Below are 26,681 nucleotides of genomic sequence, written 5' to 3' on the forward strand. Positions count from 1 at the left end.
TCCGTCCCGACCGTCCTACCCTCCGACGCTCCTACAAACGCGCTCATCTCTTGTTTTCCCCAAACCAGGATTTCCCATTGTCAACCCCAGGGAGGCTGCGAGGAAGAGGAAGATGCCCTGGGACACTGAGGCAGGTGAGGAGGAAGTCAGTGTCCCTTTCCCCTCTGTGCTGCTCCATCTCCCAGCCCAGCAGGGCCCCTGGCTGCATCACAGCCCTGGGGGGATCTCCTTGCCCTTGCCTGTGGCACGGAGGCAAATCCCATGCTGTCCTTGTCCTTCCTCCCCCAGAGCAGGAGCTGAGCATGGAGAGCCGGGAGGACAAATGCCCGCGGCAGAACCTGGTGGCAGAGGCCGTTTTGAGCGGCTCCACGGCGCAGGAAGCCAACGGGGAGGAAAAGCCCCGGAGCTGCCGCACGAGGAGGGGCTGCAAACGCAGATGGCGGGGATGGGAGGGGGAAAGAGCCAGCCTGGGCCGGGAAGGCGGCCGGAGATGGAGCCAGAGCTCGGAGCTGGTGCTCCATGATCAGCTCCATGATGGGGAGAAGCCCCACACATGCGTGGAGTGTGGGAAGAGCTTCAGGTGGAACTGGGACCTGATCAAGCACCAGAGGATCCACACTGGAGAGCGGCCCTACGAGTGTGGGGAGTGTGGGAAGAGCTTCAGCGACAGCTCCACCCTGATCAGGCACCAGAGGACCCACACTGGGGAGAAGCCCTATGAGTGTGGGGACTGTGGGAAGAGCTTCACCATGAGCTCCCACCTGATAAGGCACCAGAGGACCCACACTGGGGAAATGCCCTTTGAGTGTGGGGACTGTGGGAAGAGCTTTAGGTGCAGCTCCATCCTGATCAGCCACCAGAGGATCCACACTGGAGAAAGGCCGTACAAGTGTTCAGAGTGTGGGATGTGCTTCAGCCAGAGCTCCAGCCTGATCAAGCACCAGAAGACCCACACTGGGGAGAGGCCCTATGAGTGTTCCAAGTGTGGGAAGAGGTTTCTGACCAGCTCCCATCTCCTCCAGCACTATCAGAGTCACACAGAGGAGAGGCCCTTCCAATGCCCTGAGTGTGGGAAGGGATTCAAGTACAAGTCCACCCTCATCACCCACCGGCGCATCCACACTGGGGAACGGCCCTACGAGTGTGATAAATGCAGGAAGAGGTTTCAGACCAGGTCCTGTCTCCTCCGGCACTATTGGATTCACAGAGAGGAGAGGCCCTTCCAGTGCCCTGACTGTGGGAAGGGATTCAAGCGCAACTCCACCCTCATCACCCACCGGCGCATCCACACAGGGGAGAGGCCCTACCAGTGTCCCCAGTGTGGGAAGAGCTTCTCCAGCAGCTCTAACTTGACCCAACACCAACGGAGGCACCGGTAAGGGAAGCCCTGCGAGTGCCCCGAGTGCGGGCAGAGCTTCGTGCGCTGCTCCAGCTCCATCCCCCACTGGAGGAGGCACTTTGGGCACAGCCCTGGTCACTCACATTCCCTGTGATCTATGTTGGGAGCACACCTGGCTGCTTCTCCTTTTGGTTTGGCCTTAATTTTCCTCTGCTTCACCTTCATCCTTTAAAAACACCCCAAGCTGTGTTAAATGAAGGAAATTGATTGAATATATCTGAAGTTCCATAGTTTCTCAGTTGTTTTAGAGGGAATTCAGGATTTGGGGACAGGTTCTGTGTGGAGTGCTGCTGTTACTAAGAGGCAGGAATTTGATCTCACCCTTCTTGTGTAGCTGAGAGCTCCTCCCCTGACCCAAACCCCAACTCCACCTTTGGGATACCCTATAAAAACTCCATGGCCCTGCCTTTGCCCTGTCTTTAGGGGGTAAGAAATGAATTCCCAAAGGATCAGCCCTTTTCCCACTGGATTCCCAGAGGATCAGCTGTTTCCCCACTGGATTCCCAAAGGATCAGCCTTTTTCCCACTGGATTCCCAAAATTTCAGCTTTTTCCACTGGATTCCCAGAGGATAAATCTTTTCCCACTGGATTCCCAGGGGATCAGCCCTTCTCCCACTTGATTCCAAAGGATCAGCCTCATTCTCCGCTGGATTCCTAGAGGATCAAACTTTTCCCACTGGATTCCCAAGGATCAAGCTTTTTTCCACTGGATTCCTAGATGATCAACGTTTTTCCACTGGATTTCCAGATGATCAACGTTTTCCCACTGGATTCCCAGAGGATCAGCCTTTTCCCACTGGATTCCCAGAGGATCAGCCCTTTTCCCTGTTGCCTCTGCTTGAGGCGTGACGGCCTGGATCGGGAATGGCACGGCGGCAACCCTCCTGCCGCTCGGACCAAGTACTCGCATGCACCAAGGTGGTGGACGGTGAATGGCGTTTATTGACGGTTCCACGGGGTTATAGATAACGGGGGTTAACGGCCTACAAAACGGGGGCTAAGTAACTTTAACGGCAAAGGGGAGGGGTTCTGTCTGCCCCAACATCGCAAGATCTTGCGGTCGGTCCCTAATCTCCCACATTTCCCACTGGATAAATCTTTTCCCATTGGATTCCAAGAGGATCAACCTTTTTCACTGGATTCCCAGGGGATTCTGACTCTGTCACTGGTTTTTTTTGTTTGTATTACTGCATTTGTATTTTGAATTTTTCCTAATAAAGAACTGTTATTTCTACTCCCATATCATTGCCTGAGAGCCCCTTAATTCCAAAATTAATTGTTATTTTAATTTAGTAGTAGTAGTAGTAGTAGTAGTAGTAATACTAGTAGTAGTATTAATCAAAGGGAGAGGGTATAAATTTTCCATTTCAGTGGAGGCTCCTGAAATGGGGAGACACCCCCAAGGATGAGCCATATAAAATAGTTCCTGAAATATGTAAATGAGTTTATGGATATGCATGAGGGTCTATGAATATGCAACAGGCTGATGTAATTAAAACCAGATTAATTAAGAGGTGTCCCCAAAAATAACTGGGGGGTCTTGGTGGCCATAACAACCTTTGCTCGATGGTCCTTGTCTCCCATGACATCAGCCTGTTGCATATTCATAGACCCTCATGCATATCCATAAACTGCTTTACACATTCTAGGAACAAACTTGGCTTCATCCTGTTTGGGGGTCCCACCCCCCTCCCAGCTCAGTTTTGGGATACCCTACCCCTCCGAGCTTAATTTGGGGGTCCCATCCCCCTCCCAGTTCAATTTTGGTGTCCCACCCCCATCTTTTCCCCACTCTCCCTCCCCTTTCCGATCCTTCCCCCAGTCCCCTCCCCCGTGTTTGGTTTTGGGGGCTCCAGGCCCCTCCTGCTCCGTTTTGGGGTCCCGACCCCGTGTTGCATTAATTTGGGGTCCCCAGCCCATCCCCAGGGTCACCTTCCCCCCCTCCCCAAATTCCTCACCTCGCAAATGATGAGTCATCAGCGAGACACGCTCTGATTGGCTGGAAATTACCCCGCGCGGTCTGTGAGTGTTTAACGCAGTGAGAGGCCTTGGTCTGTGCCTGGCAACTGATGAGTCAGAGTCGGGCCGGGCGCTGATTGGCTGAAAATCGCTGAGCAGAGCCAGTGCTCTGAGTTTCTGCCCAGCAAGTGGATCGTCATCAGTGCTGCGCGTTCTGATTGGTCGGGATCTGTTTTGGGGTGGGGACGGGAGGAACTGGGGTTACTTGGGGTTTCTTTGGGTTTAATTAGGGTTTGTTTGGGGTTGATTTGGGGCAATTTATGGACTATTTGGGGTTTATCTTGGGTTTTACTTGGTTTATTTCTGTTTATTTGGGTTTATTTGGAGATATTTGGGTTTATTTGAATGTATTTGGGTTTGTTTTGGCTTATTTGGGTTTACTTGGGTTGATTTGGAATTATTTGGGGTTCTTGGGGTTTATGTTGGTGTATATGGCTTTTTTTAGTTGTACTTGAAATCATTTGGGGTTGTTTGGGGGTTGAATTTGGGGTTTTCTTGTTTTGTTTTTTGGGGGTTATTTGTAATTCTTTCCGCTGATTTGGGTGACTTTTAGGTATTGTTTGGTGTTATTTGGGATTATTTGGGGTTTATTTCAAGAGTTTTGGGGTTATTTGGGATCATGTGGGGTCAAAAAATCCAGGAATGTTTCTCCTGCAAAGAACGGGAATTTTTCCTTAAAAATCCGAGAGATTTTTGCCCAAAAAAATGGGAATGTTCCCTTAATAATTCCGGACATTTCCCAGCCAATAGCGGCACGGCTCGCCCCAAACAGTCCAATCATCTCCCAAATTAACGAATCACGGCGCAACCTGCCCAAAACGAACGAATCACCGTGGGTCTCCCCTCAGGAACACCGGCCTCCCCGTGCGCCGATCCAACCAATCACCGCACGTCTCCCCTCAGACACGCCCACCTCTCACATGCTGAATCAACCAATCAACGCAGGTCTCCCCTCAGCTACTCCCGCCTCTCTCGAGCTGAACCACCAAATCACCGGGCGTCTCCCCTCAGCAACTCCCGCCCTCCCCGCAGCGGTCCAGCCAATCAGAGCTGAGCCCGAAGCGGCGACCCCTGACCCCGGGGCTGAGCATGGAGCGGGCGCCCCCTCCCCTCCAACCTCCCCCCGGGACCCCCTCAGGGACCCCCGGGAGCCGCCCTGGGCTCGGGCGGGTCCTGCGGGAGGCGCTGGAGAGAGCGGGGGAGGCGCTGGGAGAGGACGGGGGGCTCCGGGAGCTGCTGAGGAGGCGCAGGAACAGGTGAGGGGTCCTGGAGGGGTCGTGAGGGGAATTTGGGGAGGGGTCTTGAGGACGTTTGGGGGGGATTTGGGGAGGGTCTTGGGGGGAACTTGAGGGGGATTTCGCGGGGTCTGGGGGTGCTGTGGGGGCTTTGGGGGGGAATTTGGGGAGGGATCCTCGGGGGGTGTCACGATCCGTCCTCATGGACGGGTTTCGTGATGGTTCGTGAATTTGATCTCAGGGTGCAAAAAGAACCGACACGGGACAAGGGGGTTTGCAATGATAATGGAAACAAATGCACCTTTATTGAATGACCACAGCAAAATGCGATAGAGGGATTAAGGGAGAGAAAAAGATAGAGGAAGAGAGAGACAAAAGAGAGAGAGAGAGAGAGAAAGAGAGAGGGGATAGAGCTACCAAACGTAGAGACGAAGTCCTTTGGTCCAGTCCAGTCGAGGATCCGCCTGTTACGTCGGGGAGATCTCGAAGTCTCTGGCTAACTCAGAGGTTTTTATTATGATAACTCTATTGGAAATTGCCGGGGAGGGGGGAAACAGATACAATAAGGAATAGATGTAACAGGTAGTCCATGTTCTCAGCAGTAAACGAGAGCCATTGTGTTCTTGGTCCAGCGGTCACAACCTGCAGGCAAACATCTCGCTTTGGTCAGCTTGCCTCCCCCACACACCTGCCCCGGGCTGGGGGTTTCAGTGCCAGTCCTTGGAAGGAGCAGAGGGGCCTTTTCACATGGGGCTTTCATGTCTCAGTCCTTGATGGAGAGGCTCCTTACATCTCAGTCTGTCTGTCACGGTGGTTGTAAAACAGGTGAGGGTCTTCTGTGGGGGGCCCACCCAGAACTCAGGAGAAGTCCAGCCAGGCCGAGAGGTGGGACAGCTTCCAAGGCTGTTGTTGCACAAAGGGCACGGTGCCCCTTCTTCTTCTCATTGGGCTCAGTGCAGCATACAGCAAACAACACCTGTGCAAACAATGGCTCGGCAACGCTCTCAGGTCTCAGGCACATGACTTTCTCCCTTGGAGCCAGAGATTTAAGACAGGGGGGTCTTCTCTTCACTGGTCCCCAATGACGATCGTGAGGGAGATGAGGGAAAATTCAGACAGACTCTGACACGACCCCGTGACTCACGATTGTCTTGAGGGATCTTCATCAGCAGAACTCTGGAGTGTCACTGATAGGTCTTTATGACTTGCTGTACATTGGTAGTGTACTTGGAAATGTAGAGACAGTATGACAGAGAGAGAGAGAAAAGAGAGAGAGAGAGAGAAAGGAGGAAAAGAAAGGATAGGAAAAAGAGGGGAAAAAGGGAGACAATAAACAAACATAATTAATATTGATTATAACAATATTATTTTCATAACAATTTACAAGTGGTTAATTAATTAAAATAGTATTATTTTTATAACAATTCTCAAATGGTCAAAACAAATCACAAATAATCAAAAGGAAAAAGCAATAAACAAATCATAATACAAGCATTAACTTAAAAATTATTGTCTAAAATAATTCACTAAAAGTGGAAAATAATTTTCACAAAATCATAAATGGAAATTAAGGATTATTCCAAAACACATTTGCTTCATTCATAATTGCCTTGTGTCAAAGGCTTGGGGATGTCCACAGTGCATGGGACATCAGCCAAGTTGTGTGCATTAACTATAGACGTCAATCTTGTCAGCTGTTTCATGCTCCAATTCATAACGAATGGGACTGCTGATAAAATAAAACCAAGCAGGATTGGTATCAAAAGGATAACAATGGGATGACACAGACTGCTCAGGACACCCGTGGCAGTAGGAGACCACCTAAAAGAGTATCCCACCCCCTGTGCTCGGCATCTTTCTCCACTCTTTCCATGACACGGGGTATCTGTCTCACATTGTGATGAGCAGTCACCAGGGCTTTCTGTGCGTTTTTCTCAATCTTCTCAAGGATTTCAACTAAGTCTCGATGGAGCAGGAGTTGTCTTACCAAAGTGAGATCCATCCCAATAGGAGTAGGCATCAGTTTGTGAATCAGTGTGTAGTTGGATTGCAATGGGTAGTGAGAGGTAACTGGAGCTTCATAAGAGAAATCCCATCCTGCAATTTTGGTAAAGTTACAAGCACAGAAATTTGAAAGATTTTTAGTATCTACTACGACGTTTTCTACAAATACAAATTGACAAGCAGTTCTAAGCATGCACATCTATTGCCTATGTATGTAAGGACTGTTTCAGAAGTCTTGTTAGGACAAATTTCAAAATGACAGATATTTTGCTCTGTGTCTGAACAAATGTCTTGAGCTATGATTGCATTGCTTTCACAGATGAGCCCTTGTTGTTCTCGGACAATACAAGATTCCAAATTAACAGTTTGCCATTTCTCACCAATTTGACGGGCCCATTCTCTATGGGATAGAGAACAGCTCTGCTGTAATTCAGTTCTAATGCTATAACAGGGAAAATCAAATGCTCTGAGGCACTGTGTATGGTTAACACAAAAGCTGTGGCTGTATTTGCAATGGGCTCATAGGTAAAATTCACCAGGTTCCACCAGGATTGGAATTCTCTTTCAAAGTCAGTGGCACTGTCCCAAATTATTTTCCAAATTTCAGTGGGAAAAATGCCTTCTTCACCTTCTCTTATAATTGAGGCAGCAACTGACTGCATCCACAATTGTGCCTGGATACAGCTGAGAGCCAAAGAAACGTTGTTTTGTGTAGCACCAAGTGCATCAATTATCAATTTGTGATCATTTACATTTACCTTTTCCCAAGCCAACCACAAACAACCCCCCTTCCCAGGCTGTGCACCTTTTTTCAGTATCTCTGAAACCACAGGAATAAAAACCAACAGGCTTTGTCAGACCCTCAGGACCCCGCTGCCATATATGAACGGAAAGCTGTGAGGAGGCAAATCCGTATTCCAGCTGAAAGGGATCTGTGGGATGGACAGGGTCCAGTGCTTGGTGTGCTGTCACTTCAAAAATCAGTAATTGCAATGTTTCCTCCTGAAAAGAAGTCCAATCCCATTTTATTCTTTTTCTCAGCAAGACATAAAGGGGAACAAAAGGGTCATTCTGGTTCCTGAGAGGTTTATCTGGTCTTTCTATAGGAGACATAGCTACTGTGGTTTTCTGAAGGAGAATTGCTGTAGGTTTAAGTGTTCCTGGAAGCCCTTGAATGAGAGCTCATATTTTCAGGCTTTACAGGTGATTGCATTGGTGACTCAAAACCAGGAATTTGTTGGATCGGCGGAAGAAATGCGGCACTCAATATGCGTGATCAGCAAGTCTCCAACTTTCTTGATAGTTCACACATATTTATATTGGTGTTAATGAACCTCATATATATTGCAAAGCTGAGCTCATTATTGGTTAATTACTTCTCAGTCAACCACGCCTACTTCTATATTCTTATGGTTATTTTGTTACTTCTTCTACATTCTTGTGGTTATTCTGCTGAAACTATCCTCATATTTTTGGCAAAAGACCCTCTCCTCTATCCTGTTGTTGCACCAAGGACACAATGTCCTTGTCAGTGGTTGGACACTGACTGCTGAATCCTAGACTTGCCTCCTTCTAACTTAACCAACGGTATTATGTCGACGTGACCTTTCTCAGCTGGCCAGCTGTCCACAAAGCTCTCCACACTGGAGCGGTTAACTGGAAACCTACAGGTAGAATCAGGCTTTGGTATTGATGGATGGCTCAAATCTTTAGGCCTGGGATCATGGTTACGCTCTATTGTTAAGGTCAGCATTATAGTGAGCATTATAGCTTTGTTAGTAGTATTAATTTTGCCGTGTTTTTGCATATGGCTACAGAACATGGTGCAAAAGATGGTATCTGCTGCATTTAATCAGACCATGCTTGTTCAACAGAAAAATGGGGGAAGTGTGGAGAGCTTTGTGGACAGCTGGCCAGCTGAGAAAGGGCATGTAGACATGATACCGCTGATTAAGATAGAAGAAAGCAAGTCTAGGAGTCAGCAGTCAGTGTCCAACCACTGATGCGACCTTGCTGCAACATGAGGATGGGGGAGAGGATCTTTTGCCAAAAATATGAGGATAGTTTCAGCAGAATAACCACGAGAATGTAGAAGTAGTAACAAAATAACCATAAGAATATAGAAGTAGGCGTGGTTGACCGATAAGTAATTAACCAATAATGAGCTCAGCTTTCCAATATGTATAAGCTTCATTAACACCAATAAAAATATGTGTGAACTATCAGTAAAGTTGGAGACTTGCTGATCACTCATATTGTGTGCTGCATTTCTTCCGCTGATCCAACAAGATCCCCCATCAGGAAACCCGTCCATGAGGAGGGATCGTGACAGTAACATAATTTTATTATGAAGGGGTCAAGGGAATTATTAAGTACTATTAAAATTATTTTAAAATTATCTAAATTTAAAATATAGACATGTTTTCATATATTAAAATAAAATTTTAATAAAATTAAAAAGTATTAATTATTTTAAAGTAATTAGAGATTCTTAACCAGGGCTGAGCTCCCTCTCCCCGCTCACTGCGGGATGTGGGGAGGGGGCGATGCTGACAGGGCCCGGGGGGCTGCAGCTCCGGCGGGGCGGGGAAACCGTGGGGATCTGGTGCTGCTGCTCTTCCTCCTCCTCCTCTTCCTCCTCCCGCTTCCTTCAGGCCCAGCCCCCACCCTTTGTCCCCCTCCCTTTGCCCAAATCCGTCCCATCACCGCCCCCCCCCAACCCCTCCCCATCGCCCCCCAATAAACGGCCCCGGGGCCAACTGGGAAGCTTTATTGGGAGCACTGGGAGCAGGCACTGGGCGGGGGCAGAGCGCCAGCAGGGCTGGGGGGACACGGGACCCCCCCCAAAATCAGCGGAGCGGGGACGGAGCGGGGGGTCCCGGCCGGGCCCGAGCCCACGGGGAGGGGCTGCGGCCGCCGCCGGCTCAGGAGCTCTGTGGGCAGAGAAAAGGGGGTGACACCGGGCTGGGGGCCCCGGCGGGAGCGCGCACGCTCCGCCACGGCCGGGACGCCACCCATGGCACCCACCCTGACCTTCTTGTGCACGTAGAAGCCGAGCCCCAGCGCCAGGAAGACGAAGCCCAAGACGAAGCCCCCGATGCCCGTCAGCATCTTGCTGCGGGCGGCGTCCGGCGGCATCTCTGGGGGGTCCGCAGGGCTCAGCACCCCCAAAACCTCTCACGGACACCCCCAGCCCCTCCCAGCGCCCTCCCTGTGGCCCCCAGCCCAGCCAGGACCCCCTGAAACCTCCCCGGGATCCCTTTTTGTCCTGGCCAGGAGCCACCAAAGCCCCTCCCGTCCCTCTGAGGATCCCACAGCCCCCTCCTGATGGCGGCGAGGGAAGACAAGCAGTCAATCAATATGATTGGTAAAGCAAGCTGTGGTTTATCTTGAGTACACCGGTACTTTTATATTGTTTTCCAGTAATTATGCATACTTGTCGTTAGTTTATTGGTTTAATTGCTCATACCTGTTGTGAGTTTCTTGGTTTAAAGCAAGAGATTACATTTACATATTCCTCCTACTTTGTGGTTATGCATACTTTATGGTTTCTATTCTCGTTGCTGTCCTTGCCCGTTTGACCTTGTCAGCAGGCAGGACACAGCATCTTCCTATCATGGCGTGCGGCCTGGTTATGCTAAGTGCGGCCCACTTATGCCAAGCTGCTAAGTTAACATGTATGCTCAGTTATCATGGGGCTTGCTTGTACAACATTTCCAGGGATCCATGGCCCTTTTCCTCCAGCCATTCTTCCACACTTTCCCTTCCACACCGCACGCTTGGGCAAATTGCGCAGACCAAGCAGCCTTTTCCCCCTCTTCCCCATTGGCCTGAAGACACTCTGCACCAAGAGAAAGCTCCTGGACAGCCGGCTATCCAACAACAGCAATTTAATGTTCCTCTAGGGGGTGAAGGGAAAGGAAGGGCTGGCAGAGGAGAGGTGTTCCCCGCAGGCTCAGGTGGCCCCAGCAGACGCAGCCTCCCGGAGCAGTTCTGCACAGCGCCGCAGCAGGACACTCAGCCACGGCCACACAGCAAAGGCCGCGAGTGCCAGAGGCGGCGCAGTTGGTCTCGCATCTTCTGGAGTCGGGAGCAGGGAACGCTCTGTAGAGCTAAAAGGATGTACAGAGCTTGAAGCGCCAGGCATGAGATGGCAGGGCTGGTGTCATCCGTCATGTCCTGCAGGGCTGCAGAGAGAGAAACAGAGGCCCAGTCAGAGGCTGGATCTGTGGGGAGCTGGGGAGAGCCTCCAGGCTCGTGCATAGCACGCAGCTCCTGGCACGGCCTGGAGGAAGCAGGAGGCAAGAAGGACGAGCTGGCAGCTGCTGGCCAGGAATGTCCCCCAGGCGGCTGCAAGGTGTCTGTGCCGTGGGCACCTTGGGGCGCGCAGGGAGCGGAGCCGTGGGCGGGCGGGCCAGGGAACGCAGGTGCCAGCGGCAGCCCCCGGCGAGAGCCCGCGGGCCGCACTCACCCCTGCAGATGATGCGGAAGTGCGGCTGCTGCCCTGTCAGGAAGCGCCCGGCCATCCCTGGGGAACACAGAGCGTGTCCTGCCTTCAGAGCCACAGCTGCCGCCCACGGCCGCTGCCAGCCCCGAGGCCACACGCCCTGCTGGCCCGGCAGGGCTCAGTCCGGGCCCCTGGCGCACGCTGCCGCCCCAGGCCACGGCTGCCAGAGGGCGGCAGCAGCAATGCCGAGCCCGGCCGGGGCTGCACATGCCCGCGCCCGGATCCTGCTGCCGGGAAAGCAGGCGGGGCTGGGGCCGAGCTGCGGCGGGCCGGGCCGGGGAGGGAGCCGGGCTTGGCGCTCACCCATGAACCTGACGGCCGCCTCTCGCAGGGGCTCCTGTGCGCTCCGCATGTAGGGCAGGGCCAGGCGCAGCTGCTCGGCCGCTCGGCTCCTGTCCTCTGCCAGCTGCAGAGAGCGGCGGGGCACGGAGGGAAAGGGTTGATGCGGGCCCTGCCCCTGGGCCGGGCGCTGCCTACGGCCGCCACTGCTCCCCCTGCCCACAGAGCCCTGAGGCCTGGCCAGCAGCCGCAGGCGCCGGGCTCGGCACGGGGCGGAGGGCCCGGCGAGCCGCGGCGCCGCCCCGCAGCAGAGCCCGGCTGGCTCGGGCCTCCATCGGCACCGGCCTTGGGGCCACAGGAGCCTGGAGAAGAGCCCGCACGGCCCAGCAAGGGAGCGGCGTGTGGGGCGCAGGCTGGTGCCCCTGCCTGCGGCACAGGGAAGGGGCCACAGCTGCCAGCCCCACAGACCAGGCGCCAGGGGCAGGCGGCTTCTGCAGGGATTGGGCTGGGCATTCCAGGCTGTCCTTACCAAGCACTCGGCAAATCTCCACATCTGATCCGTCTGCAGCAGCTGCTTGACATCCTTCCTCTTCAGGAAGCTTACTGCAGAAAGCAGCGTTTCCCGAGAGGCCTGCAGAGCAGCAGAGACCCAGAGATGGCACCGCAGCCCAGGGCACCGGACCCGCATCTCTGTGCCAGGGCCGGGAGGAGGCTGGAGCCCGTCAGGTGCCAGGGGCTGGGGAGACAGCTGAGCTCCTTCCATGGGGACACCCAGGAGGCCTCACCTGTGCCACACGCCCGTTCTCATCGTGGCAGTGGAAGAAGAGTGGGAGCAGGCTCTGGCTCACGTGCTTCTTCAGGGGCTTTTCTCCCTTTGCCACTACCAAGGCGATCACGTCTTGGAAGAGGCGAATGGAGAGCAGCTGCACAAGGCTGTTGTCCTGTTGAAAAGGAAGCCAAAGCCCTCCACATCAGCTGCTCCAGGCCTCCCTGTGCCCAGGCCCAAGGCAGCACCCAAGTGCCCGTGGCTGGGGGCACGGAGCCTCACATTGTCAAAGAGGTGCCAGAGCGCCTCAGCCAGCTGCAGGGCCATGGGGCTGGCTATTGCCAGGTCTTTCTGCAGCAGCAGGAGGCTGAGCACAATGAGGGTCTTCTCCACGATGTCTTCATCCCTATCCCACAGTAGCTTCCCAAGGCTTTCAGTCAGGCTGTACATGCTTGGATCCTGTGTGCAAAACAAGGCTGGGCAACCACACGCTGCTGCTGCTGCTGCTGCAGGGCTCAGAGGCCCAAGGCCTGTCCCAAAGCACTCAGGCAGCTGAACAACGACCCTGGAGAGCTGGGAGCAGCTGCCACAGCTGCCAAAGCCCAGCTAAGCCCAAGGGGCTGCTTGCCCCAGCCCCACGCTGCCAGCACAGCTTCAGCTGCTGCCTCCTTCTCACCATCGAGGTGAGCACCACGAGGCCTCGCAGCGCCACGCCACGCATCTGCCTGGACTCGCTCTGCAGGTGCCTTGTCAAGATCTCCAGGACTTTTTTACCGCATTCGCTCAAGTCCAGGCAATCCAGGACCTGAAAGGCACAGAGCAGGCACAGAGCAGGCACAGAGGTGCCCAGCTGGCAGAAGCTCAGAAGTGCACAGGGCCGAGCCAAGGCAGCAGCACAGGGCACGGGCAGCGTCCCAGGCAGCTGCGGCTACGAGAGGGCAGAGGGCTGGGAGGCAGCTCAGCCAGGCAGCGCTGGCCATGGGGCTCACCTCCACCAGGAAGGCCAGGGCGGGCAGCTCCCAGTCTGAAATGCCTTGGCTGAGCAGGTCAAAGAGGCAGGATGCCATGCCGCAACACCAGATGATGGAGACACGGCGCATCTCCCTGGCAGGGAGAAAAAGGCACCATTGCTCCTGGGCCGGGCGGGCAAACCTCTCCCAGGGCTGACTGGCAGAGCTCTGGTCTGCTCCCGAGCATCCCGAGGGCGCTTTGGGAGGCGGCCGTTCCCAGGCAGCCTCCTGTGCCGGCCTTTTCCAGTCTGCTCATGCCTCCCTTGGTGACAAGGCCCGGCTGCCCATGAGCACGGGGACTGTGTGGGGCGTTGCAGGCACAAAGGAGAGGGGCGGTGGGGAGAACGAGGTCTCACCTGGCCAGCAGACGCACTGCACAGTGGTGGGTGTCGGCACAGAGCAGCGTGTCCCAGGCACGCTTGCGTTCCATGGACAGCACCACGTGCTCATAGCGCATTTGGCAGAGCAGGGCCTTCAGGGTCTGCAGCGCAAAGCTGTGTGCAGAGCAAAGCCCAGGTCACGTTGGGAGCCCCGGCTCCTGCCCTGGGGGCGTGGGAGGGATGGGGAGACTGGGAGGACTGGCATGGAGCACCTGTTGGGGTTGGCGGCGAGGCCGTGTTGCTCCTGGCATCCCTTCCAGAAGGTCTCAATCTCTTCTGGCATATCCTGCATGCTAATGTAAGATTGGAAGAGCAGACGCAGAAAGAGATTGGAGAAATACTCCAGCACCACAGGTGAGCGCCAGGCCAGATTGAAGACTCTCCACAGGGCCACGGTTGCCTGCAAGAAATAAAACAGCCAGAGACAAGGCTCAGTGCCAAGACATCCACGTGGCAGGGCCTGAGCATGCCAGGGAGAGGCCGGGGGAGACACCGGGGGAGCAGCCGGCCTGGTGCCCCTGAACCCTGCCCCTAAGGCAGGATTCAGCCCAGTGCCTGAGGCAGGGGGATGCAGCTGGGGGGAGGACAGAGAGCCGGCTGCTGGAGAGGCGGCCTGGGGGCTGGCAAAGGCCGGCACCAGAAACTCACAGCCAGGGCAAAGACTCCTGCGTTGTCCCCATCGGAGGTGTACACGCTGTGCACTGGCCAGGCACTCAGCACATCGAGGAGTAGCCGCAGCGCCGGCTCCGCAGTCCTGCTCGAGGACATGATGGTTCCCCACATGGTGGCGGCAGCTCTGTGGGGTCAGAGCTCTGTGTCAGGGTGGGCTCAGCCACAGCACCGTGGCCTGGGCAGCTGCAGGGCCCCGCGCTGGCCCTCAGCCCTGCCTCTGCCCACTGCCCCTGGCCGGCAGCGGCCAGCCAGCCCACGTGGGTACAGGCCCCGAGGGGCAGGGAGGGAGCGTGGCACCAGGCTCAGGAGCTGACATGGCAGCCCTGGAAAACCGAGGAGCCAGAGGATCCTGGAACTGCCCGCCTGTCTGGCAGTCAGCAGGGACAGGCTCTACAGGGTGATGGGCCGGTGAACCCAAAGCCCTCAAGGCACGTGGGGCTGCCCTACCTGTCACACGATGGGGCCCAGCGCAAGAGGGTGATCAGCACGTCAGAGGGGTATTCCTCGGTCAGCTCCAGAAGGGCCTTGTCCAGCCTGTGCCCAGCAGCCTCATTGGCCGTGAGCCACTGGTGGATGGACCTCACCATGGCGGGCACCTGCAGAGGGGACGGGGAGTCTTGGAGAGCTGCTAGAGCAGCAACTCCCCCTGAGAAATGCTTCCCTTTCAACCGCATTGGGCCGGGCCTCAAAGGCCCAGGGAGCCCGGCAGAGCCGGCTCGAGGCACCGCACCACTGCTGGGGCCATCGAGCCCTTGCCCCAGGCTGCTTACTTGCATTGCATTGGAGACACCCTTCTCCACAAGCAAATCCAGCATGGCAGCATCGATCTCGGCATCAAGGAACGGAAGGTTGGCCAAGACGCCCGTGCCCGCACCGGCGGTCTCTTCCTGCCAAAGGCACGTGATGAATTCACAGAGGGTCGGCAGGAGAAGGGCAGCAAGAGAGGGAGAATCCATGGAGCGCTCCAAGCCTGGTGCTTGGCTGAGCAGTGCCAGCAGGCCCAGCCCAGGTGGGGATGGCCGCAGGTACCTGCGCCGTTCTGCCCAAGCGGCCACGGGCGGCTTCCTGTTCTTGTGTCCGGTCCTGGGCTGCATCTGGCAAAGAGCGAGCGCAGCCAGAGCTGAGGGGCTGCGGGAGAGGCCGGAGAACACAGCCCAGCCCTGCGCTCCCCAGGCAGGGAGAGCCTCGGGATGCCCCGGGGGATGGAGCGCGGCTGCCAGGTGCTCCAGCCCAGCTTCTGTCCTATCCATGGATATGTCCACAGGGATGGGATGGGATGGGATGGGATGGGATGGGATGGGATGGGATGGGATGGGATGGGATGGGATGGGATGGGATGGGGCCAGGCTGGCTACAGGCACCAGCCCCCTGGCCCAGCTCTGACACTCACGCTCCTGCAGCAGCTGGAACTGCTCCAGTTCTTCAGGCTGCTGTGCTGAGGTAGCTCCAGCCTCTTCCTCCTCCACCCAGGCCAGCTTGGGCACGCTGGGGGGTCTCTGCTCCATGTCACTCTTTGCAGTTATGAGCGCTTGCTGAAGCAGAGAGGCCTCGGAAGAGCTGAAGATGAGCAAGTGCTGCAGTCGTGCCTTGAAGGCACCTGCAACAGAGGAGCCTCAGGAAGGCTACAGGACAGGAACTCCTGCAGTCTGTCCTCGAGGGCAGCAGCAAGAGAGAAGTCTGAAAAGGGAAATAGGACTGCAAGTCCCGCAGTCTGTCCTCGAGGGCACCGGCCGCAGGGATGGCAGACGCTTGGGAAATGCTCCACGTCACCGAGTCCCGCAGCCTGGCCTCGAGGTCACCTGCACAGGGAACGCCTGGGAAAAGCTCCGGGTCAGCAAGGAACGAGTTGGCTGTGTGGGGGCTCCTCACAGCACTGCTCTGTCCCGTCCTGTCCCGTCGCATGCACCCAGCACTGTGGCGTGGCCGTGGCACCACCAGCACCTTTGTCACGACGTGTCACAAAGGGTCACACTCTCACATTCTGTCCCTTTCCATCCCACGGTGACCACGGTGCACTGTGTCACAGAGAGCCCCAGGACACACCTCCACGTGCCCTGGGGACACCCCCACGCCACCCAAACTGCCCCAGCTTGCAGGCAAGACCTTGCCCCAAGTGTTGAAGACACAGCCCAGCAGGAACTTTAGCAACAGCCCAAACAAGAAGCAGCTGCTCCTCTGCTCTGCCTGCTCAGGGCAGCAGAATGAGCCCCCACGGCTGCCACCGCAGCTGAGCAGGAAGGGCACCGGGGCCTTCCACAGGCCCTGCCACGGCCTCTTTGGGACCAGCCCCAGTGCTGGGTGGCCGGCACAGTCGCAGGGGCGTGACACAGACACGGGACGTGTGGCTGTCTTGGTTTGGAAAGACAGGAGTCTGCTAAGGAAGGCAGGAGCCTCCCCTGAAATGGAGAATGTAAACCCTCCCCACCCTTCCTGATTGCTATAAACTTTAAATTTAGGGGCTCTCAGGCAAAAATATGGGAGCAGGAAATAACAGTTCTTTAATAGGGAAGGAAAAAAATAAAAGGATAAAGTAAAGAAAGCAGTACACTAGAACAACACTGACAGAGTCAGAACCCAACCTGACACCCTGTGGGTCAGGGTGTGGTAGCAGTGCAATTGGAAATGTGGCTGCAGCCCTCCTGCAGTGTCAGGGGTGATTCTGTTGGAGCAGGGGGGGTCCTGTAGAGAAGGATGTGTTCTTCCTCTGATGATCCAGTGGAAGAAGAGGCAGCTGCTGTTCCTCTGGGGAATCCAGTGGAGACACCCGCCCCGGTTGTCTCAAAAACCTCTGGATTATATCTGGGTAGCAATGCTTGGCTCCTCCCTCTGGGCGGAGCATCTCCCAATGGGATGTTATAGTTCTTATCAGTCATGCAGTGACATTAAATAGTCTGTTATCAACAGATGTCCCCTCCTGAGGGAGGTGTGAATGTGGTCACTCAAAGAGAGAGATAAGGCAAACTGCCCGCTTGACAAAGATAATCTGCCATACAGATGGTCATGGAAAACATCTTGCATTGCAATCTGGAACAGCATCTATAACAAACTCCCCTCTTATTCTTTACAAAACATTTAGCTTGAGCAATGTTTCTTATGCTTTGGACTACGCTGATAATTAGCTGAATAAAACAAGGAATCAAACAAGGAAGAAATATCCAAACAGCTGTAACACATAAAAGGAAGAAGCCTAATTTCTTCCACCATTCCATACATGATCTCACCAGCTAGTTTTTTTAACATTGGTTCCCAGTTTTGGATCAGTATGTGGGCTACTTTTCATTGTGGTCATCTATTTTAATATATCTACACCTGACATATTAAATTTTCCACAAACACTCCCTTCTTTGGCCAATAGATAGTCTAAAGTCAATCTATTCTGATATATTTTGGGTTTTGTTTGGCTTTGTTGACTTGATATTAATTCTAATGCCCATCTGGTTATGTTTGTTATTATCTCTACAACTGTTTGGAGTCTTATAAGATGATTCAGCTTATTAATTGGGGCTGATGCAGAGTCAGATTGCTGTGCTGGTTTTACCTTTTTGTTTACTGATTGTTCTTTTACCAAATCTTGGACTCTACCCTTAAAGGCAAATGTGAAACAAATCCATCTCTCCCCTTTTGGACATTCACTTCCCAATATCTTCTCACTTTTTCCTAAGTTTCTAGCAATGCAGTATTTTCCCCTGTTTTGCCTACAGGTACTTAATTTGGATGGGTCATAGCAGTGACTGCTGACATGGGTGTGTGTAATAAAAGAGGAACTTTGATTTCTTTCCCTGTAATGCTTTTGATAGCATTTGTGACACGATTTTGCTGGTATCCCTAAAGGGAAAAGACAGAAGATGAGTGACAGCAAAAGGAATAACAGAGGTCTGGCATGGCTTATACCCCCACCTGCCATGCCCATGGGGTTGCTGCCCATAGCAGGTGTATTTGATCTTCTCGGTGGCGAGTACAGCGGCCAATCCAGTCTTGCCCTCTTCTCTTTGTCACTCCCTTTTTGCTAATTTCCAGGCAAATCATTTTTGACACTCTGTAATTGTGGTTTCCCACTGTTCCTCAGGTATCTCCCACTCAACAGGCACTAATAACTCCCATCCACAAAACAAATTATTATTTCAGTTGTTCTGAGTTCTATCTGGATAGGGGATAGATTTGGTGCTCGACACTTCCTGCAACATGAGCATCGATTGTGGAAACTACAATACCATTTTTTCCCACAATTTAAACATTTACATTTAAGCCAGCATTATAACCCAGCATATCTGATATTAGGATGAAGCAAACAGGGTATATGGTATGGCCCTGATGGAAGTTGTAATTCCTCCTCCTCTTGGTAGAAGTCACAGGCTAAGGCCAGAACATGAGAATTCTCTGACCGAAATAGTCCTGATGCTCCTGTTTGGAGTGGAAGTATTCCTCCCCAAATTGGATATCTGACATGTCTCAGGACTTGTCCAGATGGCACTTGAAACCACTGATATAAACTTGGCCTTGTTTCTCAATTAGCTGTGATTCTTTGTACATTCCTTGCATCATTTGGGTTGTTGCAGTTCGTTACCACCCAGTCCCAACTTAGGAGCCAATTTGGTATCACCCGGTTTAAATGTGCTAGTCCACTCCTCAGGTTCCTTCACAGCTCCTTTGATTCTGCTGGCCTGGATCCATTCTCTTTTCCCTTGCCTTGGATTGCTGCCTCATTTGTCAGCAGTACCTGAAAAGGACTTCTCAATAGCACAGGACAGTGACTGGAGGAAAGGCAACTCTACATCAGGATTTGCCATTAGCATTCTTCAAAACTTCCTGGGTTTAGCAACAAATTGGGGTTTTTGGGGTATTTTTTTTGGGCACAGCTGCTTGTTCTTCTTGTACCCAGCTGAGTCTTGAGCTGCGCTAGGTTGTTCAGCTCTTGGGATCACATTAAGGACAGTTCTCCTAGAGAAAAAGGGACTTGCCATGCTTAGGATGCTTCCCTTTCTTTCTAAGGCAGGAAGCCTTAACAGCACTGAAGGGAAAATTCAGAGGCAAATTCCTCTTCTTGTGAGCCACAATTAGTTAAACAAAAAAACCATCCAAAACCCAAGAAAACCAAACCAAATGAAACAAACAACCAAAAACATTAAAAAAAAAAAAAAAAGAGAGCCAGGCCAGTCTTAACATCTATTGCCTTTTATCGTCTGAGCATTATTTAGCTGTTCAGCCTTCACAGATCCATTCTTCTAACAACTTCTCAGAACAAACCCCCCACCCCATCCTATCAGCAAAAAAAGAAGAAAGAAAAAAAGAATCTTGCTTTAAGAGAACAAAAGTAACTTGGTGAACTTTTGAGAATTAGCGAGAGATCAAGGCTATCTCTGCTTTGGTCTTATTGCTTATTCTCATGCCACCCCCTCTTCTCTCTCTCTTCACTCATAGCAGGGCCCCTGTGGGGACCTTGGGGATGTGCCTCGCCTCCCTTTCGCCCCTTTTCTCTCTCTCTCTTCACCCACCTACTGGGGCTGAGGCTGCCGCCCTGCACTGGGACCCCAGCAGGCTGGGAGCCACCCCCGGGCAGCTCCGTCCCTGCGGCAGCCGCGCTCCTCAGCAGCAAACTGTGCAAGCCGTGCCCAGCGCCGCTGCCGGGCTGCTGAGCGTGTGCAGCAACCCCGTGCCCTCCGAGACCCCGGCACCACCAAGCAGCTGCCGAGCCCCAGCGGCGCCCACACAAACCCGCGCCCCGCGCCGCCTCCACCGGGGGGCAAACGCTGGAAGTTGTCACGCGGGGCCGCCCCCATGGATCAGCCCCTGCCGCAGCCCCGAGACTCTGCCGCCCGCACAAGAGCGGTCAAACACCCCACAGCCTCAACACCCCTCACCCTGGCTGCCCAGGGATTCTTTTTCTCTAATAAGCATTTGGATGAACCATCAACATATATCTTTTCCCCCTCTAGGAGGGCTTGTTCTGCTACATCTTCCTGAACTTCAGCTTGGTATTGCACAATTTCTGAACAATCATGTGTTAAGGTACCTTTTTGTTTGCCAAAAAAATTGAGCTGGATTCAAACTTTTTTTTACTTCTAGTGTTAATTTATCATTATTTCACATTTTTACATCTTAGACTCTACTAACTATTTTTTCCCCAGCTTTTTATTTTCCTTTTTTTTTCCTTTTTGATTTTAACACATTTTGGACCACATCAGGTGTACACACCACTACTTTATTTCTAAGAGTTTGTCCACAGCCTTTTCTTCTTCTGGTATAACCTCTATTCCCAGCTGGATTTGTAAGTCTTTCCAAAGAAGTTGACACCTGCTCCAGGAACTAAGAAGACATCTCCTACCCCCATTCTGGCTTCCCCTTTAATGACTACATTTTTAATGACAGAGATATTAAACCCTTCTCTTTTGTTGATGGTTGTGATTGTGGTTTTGTGTGTCCCCTCTCTGCTGGGATGTTTGCAAAGGGCCCTGCAAAAATCCATAGCAGCTGCATTCACAGTCCAAAAACAAAAAGGGGGAATTGTGAAAGGGACTAACAGCGGCCTGTTCGCTAAAGGAGCGAGAAGAAGCCGAGGAGCAAGAAGAAGCTGATAAGGAGCTCTCTCCAAGGCTGTAACCAAGGAGACCGAGAGAAGTGAGGAATTGAAGAAAGATAAGAGAACTTTGCAGCTGGACGAAGCATTTTTAGAAAGTTAGTTGTGTCACTGTAACTTTTCACCAATAGTGTTATGTTGACTTATTGTGGCCAATAGTAAAGATAGAAGAAGCATAAACAATTGGAAAGTGTATAAAAGTCAGCCATGTTCAATAATAAAGAGTTGCCAACTGAGACTGCTTGTGGTCTCTGCTTTATGTCGTGACCGCCTCGACAGCGACACTTCCCCTCTGCCCCGACGTGATTAGAACAGAGTCGGTGGGGGCCCACACGGGGTCCTAGCAACTGGCAACCGTGACCCACTGGGACGTAGTGGGGGAGGCGGCATTGGTGCAGCTGAGAGGGGCAGGTGGAAGCCACAGGGAAGTCCGGACCTGATTTCCTCCTATCAAGACACCTGGAAGTAGGTGAGCCACCAACTAGTAATAATGGGACATAATTTGTCTAAAGAGGAAGAGACTGTTCTGGCTACATGGAAAGTTTTGTTAAGAAATAAGGGAACTAATACGTCAGACTATGCCCTTCGAAATATATTGCTGTGGGCTAAATCACAGGATTTTGGCACTGATCCCGACACAGCTTTTAGTGCTAAGGCATGGAAAAAAGTCAGGGACAGACTGTGGGAAGTCATCCGAACGGGAGATAAAACGGTTGTCGATCTAGCAGTTACTTGGGAACCGCTCTTTGAGGCATTAAAGGAATGGAAAACAGAGCAAGAACAAGCAGAGCGGGATGCAGACGAAGAGTTGGGGCTGATAACAGAACCTGACGGGGGGGATGAGGCAGAGGGGGCCTCTGATGGGGAACTTGAAGAAAGTCCGGGTGCCATGCAAGTTACCTGGCAAGCTGCCAAGGCTTCTGGGAAAGCTGCCAGAGCTTCTGGGCAACCTGCCATAGCATCCTCTTATCAGACCCCTAAACCTCTTTATCTCACACCTGCACAGCAGCCCACGATGGTGCCTGTATACACTACACCACTACGCCAGTCAGCTGAAATGTCTTTAGCAGAGAGACAAACCCAGCCGTCTGCCCCCCCGTTTCCCTCCGCTCTAGTCCAGCCATGCGCCCCCGCTCCCCTCTGAGCTGCATGAACAACCTGCAAGGTCGTATCCTCTGCTCCCTCACAGTGACGGCAACAGCGAAGCAAGTGATGAGTCGCCTGCAGTAACACCTGAGTTGGGGCAAGGAGCTCTGGTCTCTTTACCTCCCAAGAGCTCTAGCCTTGCTGCCCCATGGACTTTGCCTCCATGTCAAGTAACTGTGCTTCCTCGACAGCCTCAGGAGTTTTGGGAATTTGTTAGGAGGAAAGCAGTTGAAGAAAAGAATTGGGACATGATAGAAAGGTTAGGTGCTTCAAGAGTACCTCAGGAGAACAGTGCCAATGCAAATGTTGCCTGTGATAACCCTATGGCTTCTCCAGTTTTTAAAGCAGCTCCTGGAACAGGGCAGGATGACAGTCATCACGTCTTTGCCTGGAGGGTTGTGCAAGATCTCCAATCAAAAGTGGCTCAGTATGGTATTAATTCCTCAGAGGTAATGCAATTAATATGTGTAATTAATGCAGATATGCTTGCACCTTATGACATCATGCATCTTGCTACAATTCTATTCCAGCCAGTACAATATGGTGTATTTCAAGACACTTGGAGGCGAGCGGCTGAACGCACAGCTTTAACAAATATGCAGTTGCCTCAACACGACCCTCATCATGCTGTGGGTGTTGATCCCTACTGGGCACTGGGCCTTTTGCCAATCCAGATTCACAGGCAAGGTGGGATCCTTCAATTTTGGCGCAAGCTCAGCAAATTGGCATGAGTGCCTTAACTAAAACAATGGAAAGGGCAGCTCCAAAACAGAAATACAGCAAGGGATGAGAGAACCATTTTTGCAATTTGCAGAAAAACTTGCTGCAGCTATTGAGAATCAGGTAGAAGATGAAACTTTGCGAGACAAATTGTGCATACAATTGGCTAAAGAAAATGCAAACCCAGACTGCAGAAAGATTATTGACACTTTACCTGGGGAACCCACCTTGTCTGAAATGGTTACTTCTTGCTTGAAAGTTGGTTCAGTCAAGCATAAAATGGCGGCTCTTGCTGCAGTGCTAAGACCTTCAGCAAAATGTTATAATTGTGGACAACAAGGGCACGTAAGGTCACAGTGTACCACAGTGTCAAATGTTGTCCGGAAAACAACATTTAAGCCAAGTGCAAGCAGCGATGCTGTGTGCAATTGCTGTGCTAAACTTGGGCACTATGCTAAACAGTGCAGGAGCAAATATCATGCAAATGGTTCAGCTATTGCAGGGAAACCCAAAGAGGAGTACGAAGGGGTGCGTGGGGAAACAAATACTCCAACAACCACAACAGAAAATGCGGGCCTTCCCAGCACTGCAAAGCTGCCCATTTGTGAACAATACTCAGGGGCAACAAGCGGGTCCGCAGGGATTGATATACCCACCGCTGACACAGTAACCATTCTGACAAAAGAAATATGTAAAGTGCCCCCCGATGCCTATGGTCCAATAGGACGGGGATTGAGTGCGTTTTTGATAGGGAGATCAAGTACTATACTTAGAGGTATTCATGTGCATCTAGTGCTTATTGATGCTGATTATTTGGGACAGATTCATGCTATGGTATCCATCGATGACCCTCCTGTCACTATTCAGAAAGGAACCTGCATTGCTCAAATTGTACCTTTTGTGAGTTCTGTTCCAAATACAGTGGGCCGAAGTTGCAGCACAGGAAGTTTTGGATCAACAGGAGTACTTCAAGTGTTCTGGGCTGAGAAAGTAACAGAGAACCATCCAGAAAAGACATGCATCCTCACCACCAGTGGATGCATGTCCATCCAGGAACCATATCAGTAACAGGTTTGATTGACACTGGAGCAGATGTCACAATGCTCTCGTGACTTTGCTGGCCTCAGTCGTGGCCTCTCACTCATGCAAGTTTTGGACTCCTGGGGTCTAGGGGTGCTACAACAGGTGGCTTGTCAGCCATTGTAATTAATGTGAAACATCCTGATGGCCAACAAGCTAACATCAGACCCTATGTTGCCGATGCTCCTCAAAGTCTGTGGGGACCAGATTGTTTATCTCAATGGGGTGTCAAAATTACTACGGATTTTTAACGGGGGCCACTGTGATGCAGGGCAATGAACGTCCAGTTGTGGCCCTGACATGGTTGACAGATAAACCTGCCTGGGTTGGCCACTGGCCCCTTACTACTGAAAAGCTTACTGCCCTGCAAGAGTTAGTCACAGAACAATTGCAAGCAGGAAATATTGAAGAATCATTCAGCCCCTGGAATACCCCTGTTTTTGTAATAAAAAAGAAATTGGGAAAATGGAGACTTTTACATGATTTACGGCAGATAAATGCTGTAATGGCAACAATGGGAGCTTTACAACCAGGTTTTCCTACACCTACAATGATTCCACAGGAATAGCAAATAGTTGTCATTGATCTGAATGATTGTTTCTTCACTATTCCATTGGCTGAGCAGGACAAAGAAAATTTGCTTTTACTGTGCCTTCCATAAATCATGCTGAACCCTGAACGCAATAAAAGATATCAATGGAAGGTACTTCCCCAAGACATGAAAAATTCGCCAACTATTTGTCACTGGTTTGTGGCACAGGCCTTGTCAAAAGTGCAGGAGCAATTTAAAAACTGCTACTGTTATCGCTACATGGATGATATCTTGTTGGCATCTGATAACAAGCAACAGTTATCAGCTCTTAAACAATGTGCTGTGACAAATTTGAAAGCTTTTGGTCTGATCATTGCTCCAGAGAAAGTGCAGGAGCACATGCCTTGGAATTATCTAGGTATGTTACTGACTAAAACTCAAGTTATGCCTCAACCTGTGAAGTTAGACATTGATGTTAAAACTGCTACTGATGGACAGAAATTGGTTGGTTCAATAGGTTGGATTCAATCATATTTAGGCATAACTAATCATCAGATGCGGCCATTGTTTGATTTGCTCTCAGGCATCACCTCTTTTAGTGATAGGAGGCAATTGACCCCAGCAGCAAAAATGACCCTAGAAGAAATTGAATTAGCCTTAGCACACACATTTGTTAACAGGATAGATATCTCTGTTGGGGTTCAATTGTTTATTTTGAGAGACCATGAAATACCATGTGGGATACTGTGTCAATGGAGTGACAACTGGGAAGATCAACTGCATATTCTGGAATGGATATTTTGATCTTTCAGATCTCAGAAAACAGCTCCAGGACTTTATGAGCTTTTTGCAGATATTATCATCTGCAAGGGCCGCAGGCGTTGTCATAAGATTTTGGGACACAACCCTGTGACCATTGTGATACCTGTACAACAGTGGTATTTTGAATGGTGCTTTCAAAATAATCATGAGTTGCAATCTGCCTTATCTTGTTTTACAGGCCAAATAAAATACCATTTGCCTTCTCATCCTGTTCTAACACTGACTAAAGAGATTCCTTTTGAAGGGAAACAAATTTGTTCTCCCGTTCCAGTGGAAGGTATAACAGTTTTTACAGATGGATCCAGGAAAACCAGAAAAGCAGCTGTGGCTTGGAGAAAGGATGATCACTGGGAATAGGAAACAATGATTCAGCAGGGATCTCCTCAACTGGTTGAACTTTGTGCTGTTCTTTTGGCTTTTACTTTATTTCCTGGTTCTGTAAATATAGTTACTGATTCCATTTATGTTACCAATTTGGTTAAGCATTTAGATCAAGCAGTGTTGCATAATATTCAAGAGAAGCCATTGTTTATCATGTTAGTGAAGTCATGGACAGTTATTTATTGGTGCTCGAAAGCATCCTTACTTCATCATGCACATTCATAGCCATACATCATTACCAGGATTTTTTTTTTAAGGCAATGCCTATGTAGATTCTCTAGTAGCTGCTGCTGCAATCAAACCTGTACCCAATGTGTTGCAGCAGACAATTTTATCTCATCAATTTTTTCACCAGAGTGCTCAAGCTTTACAGCAGCAATTCAAATTGTCTCCTGGTGAAACAAAATCAATTCTTTCTTCTTGTCCTGACTGTCACATGACTCATGTCACTCAGTATTATGGTACCAACCCTAGGGGTCTCTCTGCTTTAGAGGAATGGCAAACTGATGTTACTGAAATGCCAGAATTTGGTCGCCCAAAGTATGTTCATGTCACAGCTGATACTTTTTCTCATGCAATGGTTGTTTCAGCATTCACAGGGAAAAAACTCATGATGCTATTTGTCATTTTTATCATGCTTTTTCTGTCCTAGGTGTTCTGTGTCACGTAAAAACAGATAACAGCCCAGCATATGCTTCGCAGAAAATGCAAGCATTCTTTCGTGCTTGGGGCATTGAGCATTCAACAGGCATTCCCCATGTCCCCACAGGCCAAGCAATCATTGAAAGGGCTCACGGTCTTCTTAAACGTCAGGTTCAAAAACAAAAAGGGGGAATGCAACAGGAGTCACCTCAAGTGAGATTAGAGAAAGCTGTTTATGTGTTAAACTTTTTGCATCCCCTACCTGACTCACAGTTATCTCCAATCTTTTACTATTTTTCTTCTTTGAATTCTAGGCAACCAGATTTCCATAGAAATGTCAAGGTAAGGGTCAAGGATTTAATTACTGGTATGTGGTCTGGTCCAGTGGAACTGATAACCTGGGGGGGGTTATGCTTGTGTTTTGACAGATAATGGTCCTCAATGGGTTCCTGCTCGCTGTGTTAAACCTTACCTGCAGCACGCAGGAAGGGACAGGATGGATGGTGCCGCAG

At 51.3% G+C, this 26,681-nt stretch overlaps 3 protein-coding genes across 7 annotated transcripts in view; 1 reads left to right on the forward strand and 2 right to left on the reverse strand.

Moving 5' to 3' along the window:
- The window catches only part of LOC129132025 (uncharacterized), a 261,039-nt gene that overhangs the window by 33,281 nt on the left and 201,077 nt on the right, over positions 1 to 26,681 (forward strand). The window lies entirely within an intron of this gene.
- Positions 12,235 to 13,712, reverse strand: LOC143695957 (uncharacterized). Its single transcript, XM_077191203.1, has 4 exons — positions 13,577 to 13,712; positions 13,200 to 13,314; positions 12,887 to 13,015; positions 12,235 to 12,669 (listed from the first exon to the last, which is right to left on the reverse strand). The coding sequence occupies exons 1-4, from the start codon at positions 13,675 to 13,677 to the stop codon at positions 12,337 to 12,339; spliced, it is 678 nt and encodes a 225-aa protein (XP_077047318.1). The 5' UTR covers positions 13,678 to 13,712; the 3' UTR covers positions 12,235 to 12,336.
- On the reverse strand, positions 13,695 to 15,935 carry LOC143695866 (uncharacterized). Its single transcript, XM_077191078.1, has 6 exons — positions 15,663 to 15,935; positions 15,302 to 15,366; positions 15,043 to 15,159; positions 14,720 to 14,868; positions 14,249 to 14,396; positions 13,695 to 14,000 (listed from the first exon to the last, which is right to left on the reverse strand). Exons 1-6 carry the CDS (start codon positions 15,775 to 15,777, stop codon positions 13,695 to 13,697), a joined length of 900 nt encoding a protein of 299 aa, XP_077047193.1. The 5' UTR covers positions 15,778 to 15,935.

This window comes from Agelaius phoeniceus, chromosome 27 (genome assembly GCF_051311805.1).
Source record: "Agelaius phoeniceus isolate bAgePho1 chromosome 27, bAgePho1.hap1, whole genome shotgun sequence".
NCBI lineage: Eukaryota > Metazoa > Chordata > Aves > Passeriformes > Icteridae > Agelaius > Agelaius phoeniceus.